The sequence below is a fragment of the Myotis nattereri genome (genome assembly GCF_964212035.1).
Source record: "Myotis nattereri genome assembly, chromosome: 7".
NCBI classification, from domain to species: domain Eukaryota; kingdom Metazoa; phylum Chordata; class Mammalia; order Chiroptera; family Vespertilionidae; genus Myotis; species Myotis nattereri.
In genome coordinates, this window is record NC_138082.1 from 3,420,873 (window position 1) to 3,432,333 (window position 11,461).

The following is an 11,461-nucleotide window of genomic DNA, read 5'->3' on the forward strand; positions in this document are numbered from 1 at the left end:
ATGGAGACGCTGGGCAAAGGGGGTGGGGGGGAGCCTACATCTGCAGCAGGTGGAGTAGGACCTGTGAGGTTTCGGCACTGAGAATGGCAGGTGTGCCATTTAAAACTTGGGAATTATTTCTGGAATTTTCTATGTAATCTTTTCGGTTGGCTGCAGGTAACGGAAACCACAGACAGTGAACCTGGGGATACCGTCACGTATCCCAGTAGGTTCATAACTATAACACTAAGTACACCAATGCAACACGGCAGCCGTGAGAGCTGCGGAACTGAGGACAGGGATGGAGTGGGAGCACGGAGAACTTTCTGCTCCATTTTTCTATAAAACTAAAACTGCTCTACAAGATAAAGTCTACTGTGTGTGTGTGTGTGTGTGTGTGTGTGTATTTCTTTTTTAAAAAAGGTCTGAGAGTGGGACAAAGCACTCTTGAAATACCTGGGGCAGGTCCTTCTGTTCAGCAATCCTCACACAGCCCTACCACACGCTTCAGGCCGGGGAGGTCAAACGCCTTGCCCTGGGCCACACAGAGAGGAAGTCACAGCCAGGATTCAGGGGGAGTCCTTGCTCCTGACCTTGAGCTGAGGTGGCCGCCCCTGGAAGGGGCTGAGCCAGCTGGAATCAGTGCTCCCAGCTCCCCGGCTCAGGGCTTGCCTCGACTCTTGCGTCACTGGTTTGGTTTAATTTGTCTTTTATGAGAAGCCATTCTAAAATCTTACTGGAAGTAGGTGTGATATCAAATAGAAAACTTAATATTGAAATTGGAGACTTCAGTTCCTCTAAAAAATGAAAATAAATCTACCTTATACCTGCTTAGTTCTCCTGGTTCCATATTGTTGCTTTTTTTTGCTATAATAGTTAAAGTAGATTGTATTTAAAATCCCAGAGGATGACAATGCTTAGACCAGACAAGCACGGTGTCAGTGACCTTTTGATGTTTTTTTTTTCTCCTTTTGGGGTGCACTGTGTTTTCTCCCAAAGACTTGACTTATCCAAAACCAAAACAGAAGAACAAACAGCACCCCTGGGAACATGCCACATTAAAAAGAAGGTGTGTTGAGGTGGAAGACCTGGTTGACGATGTTCTTTACTACTATTCCCACCGTGTTCTGAATTAATACAAATGTCCAGGAACAAGAGCTTCTAAGATGAAATAGGCAGAAGCACCAGAAAGAAAGAGCAAGGGTTTCTGTCAATTCAAAAGACCTTAACGAACCAAACGACTTTCGGGTTCCCAGGTTGTAGTGGAACCACAGTGAGAACCACAGAGGGAGGAGAGAGTCACAAAAGGAGGTCAGGCTCTTACTCTCAAAGGGCTCATGACCTGCTCAGCACGGCCAGCCCGAGGAGGCGCTGGTTACCTGCAGCCGTGCCCCGTGGAGGCTGAGAATAGAGCCTCCTGCGGCATCGGGACCTCCAGGCTCCTCTCGGGATGATGGGAACTGGAGGGGGGGTGGGGGGTGTAGCAGAGCACCCCTGGTCAGGGGACCGTCGTGGACAAAAGCTCAGATCATTCAAGAGTGAGCGTGGGGTGTTTGGGAACAAGGAGTAGATCATTTTTCTGGGGCAGGGATGTTGGGAAAGGTCTACAGAGGCAAAATGCAAAAGGACCAGTGACATAAGCAGAAGAATTTGTGCTTGAGCTGAAATGTGACTGGGAGGAGTGAGATGGGAGTGGGAGGAGCTGGGATGGGAGTGGGAGTTGCAGGGTCTCAAGCTCCCTTGTAATCTGAGACCCACCCAGAAAAACCGATGGGCTATCCACTTCCCCTGATATACTAAGAAGGCCCCTATCAGCAAGAAACATTTATTGGGGGCCAATATTTTTCCAGAATCAAAGCCCCAGTCTTCCTTTCAATTTCAAAAGGTAAGCAACAATTCATCTCATTTATATGATAGACATGAGAATTCAGAAAGATTACGTGATCTGTCCACGGTCATATTTTGAGACCCAGAATCCTCAGAGGCCACACACCGCCATTTCACCATCTTTGCCCCTCAGCAAAGCGTAGGGTCTTTGCTTCTAGGCCAGAAGGCAGCCAACTTTCCCATGAAGGGCAAGATCAGTGACACACACACACTCACAATCAATCACAATCACACACACACATACGTTTGTTTTAGGCTTCGGGGCCCTCAGTCACGGTGGCTGCTCACCTGAGCGGTGGCCGGGCGAAGCAGCCACAGCCAAGGTGAAGGAGAGTGGCCACTTTCCATTAAAATGCAGACCTGTTCATTTCACGTCACTTTCACATCACAAATGCATTTTATTTGTTTACTTATTTTTATTGTTTCAATCATTTAAAAATGTGTATACGATTCTCAGTCACGGGCTGTACACAGAGGCAGCGGCGTGCCCGCCGGCTCAGGTGGGCGCATGAGAGCCCTGAGCTGGTGGGGCCGAGGCTAAGGGTCTCATCTCCATGAGAGAGGGCCTGCCTGATGCTCCCAGGACCCTGCTGTGTTGCCCACAAGCTCTTTTCCAGCCCCGGCCAATGGCTCTTGTCAACTTGCAAGGCACTATATGGCCACGGTGGCTCAGGGCCGCCCAAACATTAATCAGAAAAAGCAATACCCGTGTCCCCCTCACAAATGTTATAGCTTCCGGCACGTGTCCTTTATAGTGTAGCTAACATTCTCTAAGAATATACTGGGCGGAAGCGTGGGCCTCTAAGAGCCTCCCTGAGACATGGCACATGGTCTACAGGTGCCCGGTAAACACGACGGCAGCCCAGGCTCCCAGCCGGCCCTGCTCGCTCCCGGGGTCAGCTCAGGCTGCCTGCCCTTCATTATCAGAGCCCCATCCACTCATTCACCCGCTCCCGGGTCAGCTCAGGCCGCCTGCCCTCCAGTCCTCAGAGCCCCATCCACTCATTCACCTGCTCGCCCTTCAACCAACAAGGGTTACACGTCTACCATGCATCCCACCTGGAGTGGGTACAGGGAATTCAGGCTGAATGCTGAAGGCAGCCTCAGGGACCTCACGGTGTGGAGGACAAAGACATGCTAATGTCCCCCTCTCTGCCCCCCCCCCCCACACTAGGTGCCACGGTGCAGGGAGGTCGGGCGCCTCAGGAGCAGCGTGTGCTTTGCCTATCCCTGCGGGATAGGGGCTGGAGTGCAGCAAAGAATGTTTGTGAAGGAGGTGAGATCTGAACCAAATCTGGAAAACACACAACACAAGGCCTGCATCTATGAAGGGAACAACACTAACTCGAAATTGTGTAAGAGACAAAGGCAAGGGAGGGTGGGGGGAGGCAGGGGAGAGGGGGCCACATCTTTCCAACCCCTGCTCCAGCATCGTCAGGATTGATCATAAGCTCCAAACAGTCACATGTACATCACACGCGCCCTACCCACAGACAGTGCATCTCAGGTTCAAAATTTCATAGAAAACAAACAAAAAATTGAGCACGAGATTCAAAATGGCAAGAGAATTCAAGAAGTTATCTTTTTAAATATGGTTTGAAAACAACATATGGGTACATATTTGATTTCTGTAAACTGAATCTACGCCTTAAAAAGCTGAACATTTGGAAAAAGTAGAATGCATTCTCACCTGCAGGACTTTCCGAATTCTTTTCAGATTGTGAATCAAGAGCAGGTTTTTCTCTTTGGAAACGCGACCTAACTGGTCATCCAGTTGTATTAACAAGTTTTGAAGAAGAATGGTTGCCATGGTTTCATTGTTAGAAGCTGCCTCCCTAAAAAAAAAGTGTTATTACACAGCAGGAAACAACTAAGTAAGATGTCTACCTTCCTATCACACACATTTTAAAGTGATAAATCTCTTCCACAGTGATAAGCCTTTAAAGATTTTTGAAAATTAAATTGTACACATGGAAAGTTTCTCAACATCACTAATTAGTAGGGAAACGCAAATCAAAACACCAGGGGATACCACTTCAGAAAGATTGGGATGCAGTTATGCAAATCACAAAAAAACATTAGCTGGGGAGGAACTGGTCCCTGGTGCGTTGCTGGGGTGGGGCGATGGGGGGGGGGGATGTAAAATAGTGCCGCCGCCAGAAAAAACAGGGCAGGAGAGGCCTCAGATAGAAGCAGAATCACCTACAGCAATTCCTCTCTGGGAAGACACCCAGGGGAAGTGCAAGCAATGAATAGGTATTTGTACACCAATGCTCACAGCAGCTTTAGTCACAAGAGCCCCAAGGTGGAGACAACGCAAATGTCTGGACAGATAGATTTTACATATATACTAGAGAGGCCTGGTGCATGAATTCATGCATGGGTGGGGACTCCCGCCAGCCAGCCCTGATTGGGGCCATCAGGGCCGGGCCGGCTGAGGGGAGGGGCCGTGGGAGGTTGGCCAGTCAGTCCGGCCCCCGATTGGGCCAGTTGGCGGCCGCAATGCACGTCATAGTGACTAGTTGTTCTGGTTGTTCGGGTTGCTTGGCTTTTATATATATACACTAGAGGCCCAGTGCGTGAAATTCATGCACAGGGGCAGGGGTCCCTCAGCCTGGCCTGCACCTTCTCCAATCCGGGACCCCTCAGGGGATGACCAACTGCCGGTTTAGGCCCGATCCCTGGCCTAAACCAGCAGTTGGACATTTCTCTCACAATCTGGGACTGCTGGTTTCTAACCACTCCCCTGCCTGCCTGCCTGGTTGCCCCTAACTGCTCTCACCTGCCAGCCTGATCACCCCCTAACTGCTCCCCTGCCAGCCTGATCGCCCCCTAACTGCTCCCCTGCCAGCCTGATTGACCCCTAACTATTTCCCTGCCAGCTTGATCGCCCCTAACTGCCTCTCCCTCAGCCCCCGCCACCGTAGCTTGTCTGGAATAGGTCTGGTTTAATTAGCATATTACCCTTTTATACACACACACACACACACACATTTTATTAATATTATTCAGCCTTAGAAAGGAGGGAAATTTTGATACATGCTACATGAATGTATCATGCTAAGGGCAATCAGTCAGTCACAAAAGGACAAATGTTGTGTGCTGATACTTCCATGAGGGGCCTGGAACAGTCAAGTTCATAGAGACAGAAAGGGGGATGGTGGTTGCAGGGGGCTGGGTAGAGAGAATGAGGAGTTAGTGTTTAAGGGTAGAAAGTTCCAGTTAGTGCAGATGAGAAAGTTCTGCCAATGGATGGTGGTGGTGGCTTCATGACAAAGTGGATATACTCAATGCCACTAAACTGCACGCCTAGGAATGGTTAAAGTGGTAAATGTTGTGTTATATACATTTTACCACAATAAAAAATCAGACAACTGTTTAAAGCAAAAAAAAAAAAAAAAGTTTAAGTTGCACAATGTAAACAGAACTTTAAAGAATGTTTGTAAAATATACTAAGAAAATGCATTTGTTTACATTGAGTCTGTGATAGAGAATTGATATTAACTATTGATTTACTTCATGGCTTTTTAACTTCTAGAAAGTGGTTGAGGTTTTGGCTTACAGAGAAACGAAGCATGAGCAATGGATGAAACCAGAAAGAACTAGTATTCTTCTTTGAAAAAGTTGTCCACCTATCGATTGGAAAATGAACCCCAGAATAAACCCGTCTGGATAGAGCAGAAAGCAGGTGCGCATCGCCCTGGAGGAGAAACACAACATCTGACCTACCAGTCCTGGTTCTCAATCCACTGGGCCAGCAGGTGTCGGATTTCCATTGGAAAGTTGTCATCGTAGAACTGGTCTACTTGTTCCAAAAACTTGATTTCTAACTGTTGGACTTGATTCCACTGAGACATGCTATAAAACGAGGAAAAATAGAGTTTAAAAGTAATAACTGGTACATCCTCTTCCTTCCTTAGATTCCAAACAAAGACAATGCTGTCCATTAGGTAAGTCACTGAAGAAAAGTGACTTTTTAAAACAGTCGCTCAATTAAAAGAGAAAATGCTTTCAATTCAAAGGATAAAGCCCATCTAAGCTTTTGTGTAAGTCAGTCATCCCTAATGGAGGACACAGGACTCCCTCTGGCCCCGGACCACCTCCTTCTTGCCCTCCGGGAACTCCTGTCCAGCCCTCTCCAGGGGCTTCACTCCCCCCTCAACACCCCTCTCCCCGCCCGCCCCATCCAGCGGTTCTCAACCTGTGGGTCGCGACCCCTTTGGGGGTCAAACGACCCTTTCACAGGGGTCGCCTAAGACCATCAGAAAACACATATATAATTACATATTGTTTTTGTGATGAATCACTATGCTTTATGTTCAATGTGTAACAATGAAATTGGGGGTCACCACAACATGAGGAACTGTATTAAAGGGTCGCGGCATTAGGGAGGTTGAGAACCACTGCTGTACACCAATTTGTATTCTCAGCGAGCTCCCTCCCCAGCCCTTGTGCCCGCTACCCTACTAGACTCTGAGCAACTGCAAGGCCAACAGCACATGCAGCTCCACCTCCCGAGGCCCTCCTGAGGCTCTAGGGGTGAGGAACACCCAATGCAAGTTTGTTTTCTATGAAATGGCCAATCCCCCTGTCTTCGTTTCAGGTCTGTCTGGCTTCTAGCCAGCCGTATGTCGGCACACTTCAGTCTAGCTCCATCTTAGCTAAATGAAGAGCTGCCTGTTTGCCTGTTCGTGGGCACTAATTCTTTCAGGTCAGAATACCTCTGAGCCCGAGCACAGTGTTATTTCTCTCTCTGGCTGCGATGGTCCGCTGTGGCTGGGCAAAGCTTTAAAAGCCTCCTTTTCATTCGTCTCTGACGTGCATGTAAAAGTGGTTACACCCTCAAGTTACTTGAGGACGAAACCACACTCAGTACGTCGTTGACAACCTGTCATGAAACCAAATGGTGTGTTTCCCCCGCAGAACCCGCTCCAGCCACTGGACGCTTTAGCCACGTTTCCTCATCGGGAAAGCCCAGGCGCCTCGAAGTAGCCACACTTCACTGCCTCAAAAGTCACATTTTTAATTGTTTTGTCAGCAATTCCAGAGCAAAGGGGGAAGGTTTTATGTAACTAATAACCATAGTATTTCCATCTATCTTGTAGGTGAGTTAGAGTTTACTTGTGCCTACAGAACATTTACAAGAACAAATTTCATATATTTCATAGACACATTTCTCAGTTTTCCAGGGACACCCTTGGGAGCACCTTTCCCTGACGTCTAGGAGGGCGTCTGGGAGAAATGATGGCCATGTGTCCTGAAAGAACGCCACCGGGGAAAATGATGTTTCACTTGCACATCCCATTATGTTTATGAAGACCTTACGCAGGACAATTCCCAGCGTAGTGGGTGCTCAGCACCTGCTGCCACATGAGGGAGTGGCCCTCGGATAATGCTGGGAGGAGGACAGGTGTTACCCCAACTTTAAAAAGGAAAACAACCCTAGCCGGTCTGGCTCAGTGGATAGAGCGTCGGCCTACGGACTGAAGGGACCCAGGTTCGATTCCGGTCAAGGGCATGTACCTTGATTGCGGGCACATCCCCAGTAGGGGGTATGCAGGAGGCAGCTGATCGATGTTTCTAACTCTCTATCCCTCTCCCTTCCTCTCGGTAAAGAATCAATAAAATATGTTAAAAAAAAAAAAAGGAAAACAACCAGAAGGTCAGAGCTGAGTCCTGCCCCAGGGGCACAGTGTCACGGATGGACCAGAGTCTCCCGGCCCCAGACCCCCTCTCTCTGCAGATGCGGGTGGATGCATGTCCCACGGGAACCTGGCACCTGCTGGCTCCATCCCTCAGTCAGTGACAGAGAGACCTGAGCTGCGAACAGCATGGCAGCTGCAATCGCTCCCACTGTGGGATCTGCTGGGATGGCTGCACATCTGTTTTCTAACCACGACGTAACTGAAGGTTAGCTCCCTCTTAGCCGCCTGGTCCCCCTCCAGAGAGCTGGGCCCGCGGCCCAGAGAGGGAAGGACCTGCAGACACCCCAGGTCAGGCTTGTCCGTGCAGCCTCCACCAGCAGCGCCTGCAGGCCCCTGGGACCCTCGCCGCGCTCCCCCTCGCTAGGGGCCCGCTCCCCCGTCCCCAGACATCCGTGCCACATTTCCTTTCCGCTGTTGAGTGCCTGGCCCCAGAGACCTGCAGAAGGGGGCATTTTGCTCCTGGAGGGACAGGGGAGCGGCGCGCCCCGTTGGCTGGGGGACCCGGAGCTCGCCAATCAGGTGGTCTGCCCCACATGTCACTGGCTCTCATCGCGGCCAGCATCACCGGCTCCCCTCGCCGCCGGCTCCTCCCCAGACCCAGGGCGCAAGCCAAGGCCGGACAGCCTCACTCACAGGAGCCGGTAAGGAAGGGAAGCGGGGTCCCTTCCCCACCCGGCGGGGACACCCCTCCGGCGGCCAAGACCTGCGCCCCGCGCATCCCTGAGCCCGGAGCCGGGCTTCTGGGCGCAGCCGCCCGCCGCCCGCGGTCACAGTGCAGCGGCCGTCTGGGCGCCCAGTGGGCCGCCTGCCCGGAGCCCCGCGCGCACCGCCGGCCCCCTCCTCCCGAGCGCGGAGGGCGGGCATCGGCCCACTTACCTGGCTCCCTCCCGGTCCGCCCGGTGCTCACGGCCACGGCCAGGCTCGCTCGCCGCCCCGACGGGACAGGCCGCCGCGCCGCGGGGATTTGCATCTCTCCTCCCACGTGAGGCTTTCCTGTGCGTCAGTGTCGCCTCGGGACTTTACTGGGCCTCCACCCACTCGCTCTTCAGGGCGCCCCCTCTCATCGCCACCGTCACCTGGGGTTGCAGGAGCCCACGGTGGTCAGGAGGAGGTGGGGGGGGGGGGCTACTCCTTGTCCTCCCGGGTCCCCCAGGCAGCCGGACCCCCTGTGGCTTTCTCACCTGGAGCCCAGTTCCTGGCTTCCTGTTTCCTTCCTTCAGATAGGCTCCCCCAGGGCAGCCAGGCGCGTGGAGGGTGGGGAGGCAGGAGCAAAACCCCACACTCAGCCCCACCGGTGTGGCTCAGTGGGTAGGGCGCCCACCTATGAACCAGGAGGTCACAATTCGATTCCCCCTCAGGGCACAGGCCGGGGTTTCAGGCTCGATCACTAGTGTGGGGCGTGCAGGAGGCAGCCCATCCATGATTCTCCCCCATCACTGATGTTTCCCTCTCTCCTCTCCCTTCCTCTCTGAAATCAATGAAAATATATTCAAAACAACAACAAGACACACCAAACTCAGACCCCACTGTGCTGGGATTCAGGGTGTCTGCTCCCCGGAGAGAGGGCAGCCCCCCCCCAGAGGTGCAGGCAGCCCCCACAAGGTACGGACAGCTCCCCCCGCCCACCCAGAGGTGCAGGCAGCCCCTGTGCAGCCTGCCCCATGCCCGGCCCTTCCCCGCTGGCCCTGCCCTCCCCTAGCCCTGCAGCTGGGGGCTGTGGGGAGCCCTTCCCCTCCGATTGCACCTGCTCCGGACCAGGAGCTGGAGAGAGCCGGGCCCAGCTGGTGCTCTCCGTCCACAGCTGAAGGCCTGCGGCCACAGGTGCCCGGAGCTGCTGGGAGAGTCCCAGGTGCTTCTGCTCCCTCCTCAGGGGTCTTGTCAGCTCTCTTCCTGGGAGCGAGATGGTGAACCCCTGACACGCAGCAGGAGCCCATGAATGCTCTCGAAAATAAAGGCAAAAATGAGGACGCCTGGAGAGGGAGACAGATGCTGGATCTGCGGATGCGCAAGGAGAGCAGCAGACCTGCCCTCACACACCTGCAGCCGATTCTCCTCTCCCGGGTGAGTGACCGCGGCTTCAACACCACCTCTCTCCCTCCCTGGGAAAAATGAGTCCCTGGCCCCAAGGTCACCGCTGGGCAGCAATCTCAGGCCACAGGCAGGGGGGCCTGGGCCTGGCCGCCTGCCCACCAGGCGCTTCCCGGGCGCCCAGGCTGCTGTGTCCCTGCCCAGACAGAGGGCCTGCTTCAGTCCTCCCATCGCCTCCGGGGAAGCCCTGTGTTCTTCTGGGGAAGCAGCCACTGTCTGGTAAAAAGACCCAATTCTTGGCACTCAAATGTCTGTACAGTGTGGTCCCGAGCTACCCAGGAACCCTCCGCCCTGCCGGAGCCCAGGCACCAGCCTCCTCTGCTCCCAGACTCACCACTCACGGTCAGGACTGGCCTTCCCTTCCTCCCTCATTTCCTCCCCCAACTCGCCTCCTATTGAAACCATGTTCTTCTCAGGGGAGATTCCCTGCTCTGGGCTCTCATCACACTTCCATCCAAACTAGCGCTGTTCAGAGAGAAATGAAACACACCACATGCGTGTAAGCGTTCTAGTTCTCACGTGAAAAAAGGAAAAGGTGAAATTAATTTTTAAAAATCTTTATTGTTGAAAGTATTACATGTGTCCCCGTCCCTCCCCCATCAACCTCTCCCAGCCGCTCCCATCCCCGCCCCAGGCCTCCACCACCCGATTGTCTGTGTCCTCGGGTCATGCATGTACTAGCATGCACACCAGGCCATTGGTTGACCTCTTCCCACTCACCCTTCCCCGGCTTCCCTCTGAGGTTCAATGCTTTAATGTCTCTGGATCTATTTTTGTTCATCAGTTTATGCTGCTCGTAGATTCCACAGGTGAGTGAGATCATGTGATACTTGCCTTTCTCCGACTGGCTTATTTCGTTCAGCATAATGCTCTCCAGGTCCCTCCAGGCTGTTGCAAATGTAAGAGTTCTTTCTTTTTTATAGTTGGGTAGGATTCCATTGTGTAGATGTACCACAGTTTTTAACCGCTCATCTTAAAATTAATTTTTGTGCTATAGATAACCCAATTGCTACAGAATGTTAACCTTTCCGTCTATAATCCATATAAAAATTATTGAGATACTGTCATTCCTGATTTCATCCTAAGTCTCTGAAGTCTGGTGCGTAGCTGCACTTCCAGGACATCTGGGTTGGACCATGGCCACACGTGGCTGGTGGCTGCCCCACAGGACAGCACAGGCCCCGGCCACTCACCCGGCGCTTTCCACATCCTGCCTGGGTGATAGTCATACTGGCTTTGCGTGTCTTTGCCATCAGCGTTGCGTGTCTTTATTCCACCGTTGAGTGTCTGCTGTACAAACAGAGGCTTCGTTCCCTTCTCCCTTTTAAGAACCTCTTCCTGGGGCTCCCCCAACAATTCTCGACTGTTTCATCTCGTGACACCTTCATCCTCTTGAAAACTGTTGACAACCCCAAGATTTTTGGTGTTGCTGTTCTTTTAATGGATATTTGGTGTATCCATTAAAAGTGGATTCCTAGAAAAAAATCAAAATATGTATTCATTAAAAATGATCATTCTAAACCCATTATGTGTTCAAACAAACATTATGAAAAACAAGTACATTTTCCATCACACAGAAAATTAGTGATTTACAGCTTTGAAAATCTCTTCAGTGTCTGGCCCTGAGAGCAGACATCTGAATTCTTCCATCTGCTTCTGCCTTTGATCTGTTGCAAGCCATTGATGGAAGTATTTGAAGAACATCTGGACTCACACAGATGTGTCCCTGGAAAAGGAGAGAGCCTAACAGCCTTTTCAGAGCTGTGGGCAGCCTTCTTAGACGCCACCCCGAATTCCAACAC

The 11,461-nt window shown here is 51.9% G+C and overlaps 1 protein-coding gene across 1 annotated transcript in view; it reads right to left on the reverse strand.

The window, feature by feature from the left end:
* Positions 1–5,723, reverse strand: part of STAT4 (signal transducer and activator of transcription 4) — a gene marked incomplete at its 5' end in the record, with an annotated part of 73,877 nt that extends 68,154 nt beyond the window's left edge. The window contains 2 exons of the mRNA XM_081095930.1: positions 3,557–3,701; positions 5,596–5,723. Of these exons, the coding sequence (XP_080952056.1) occupies positions 3,557–3,701; positions 5,596–5,723 (273 nt within the window). The remainder of the gene's footprint in view (positions 1–3,556; positions 3,702–5,595) is intronic.
* Positions 5,724–11,461: the final 5,738 nt, after the last annotated feature.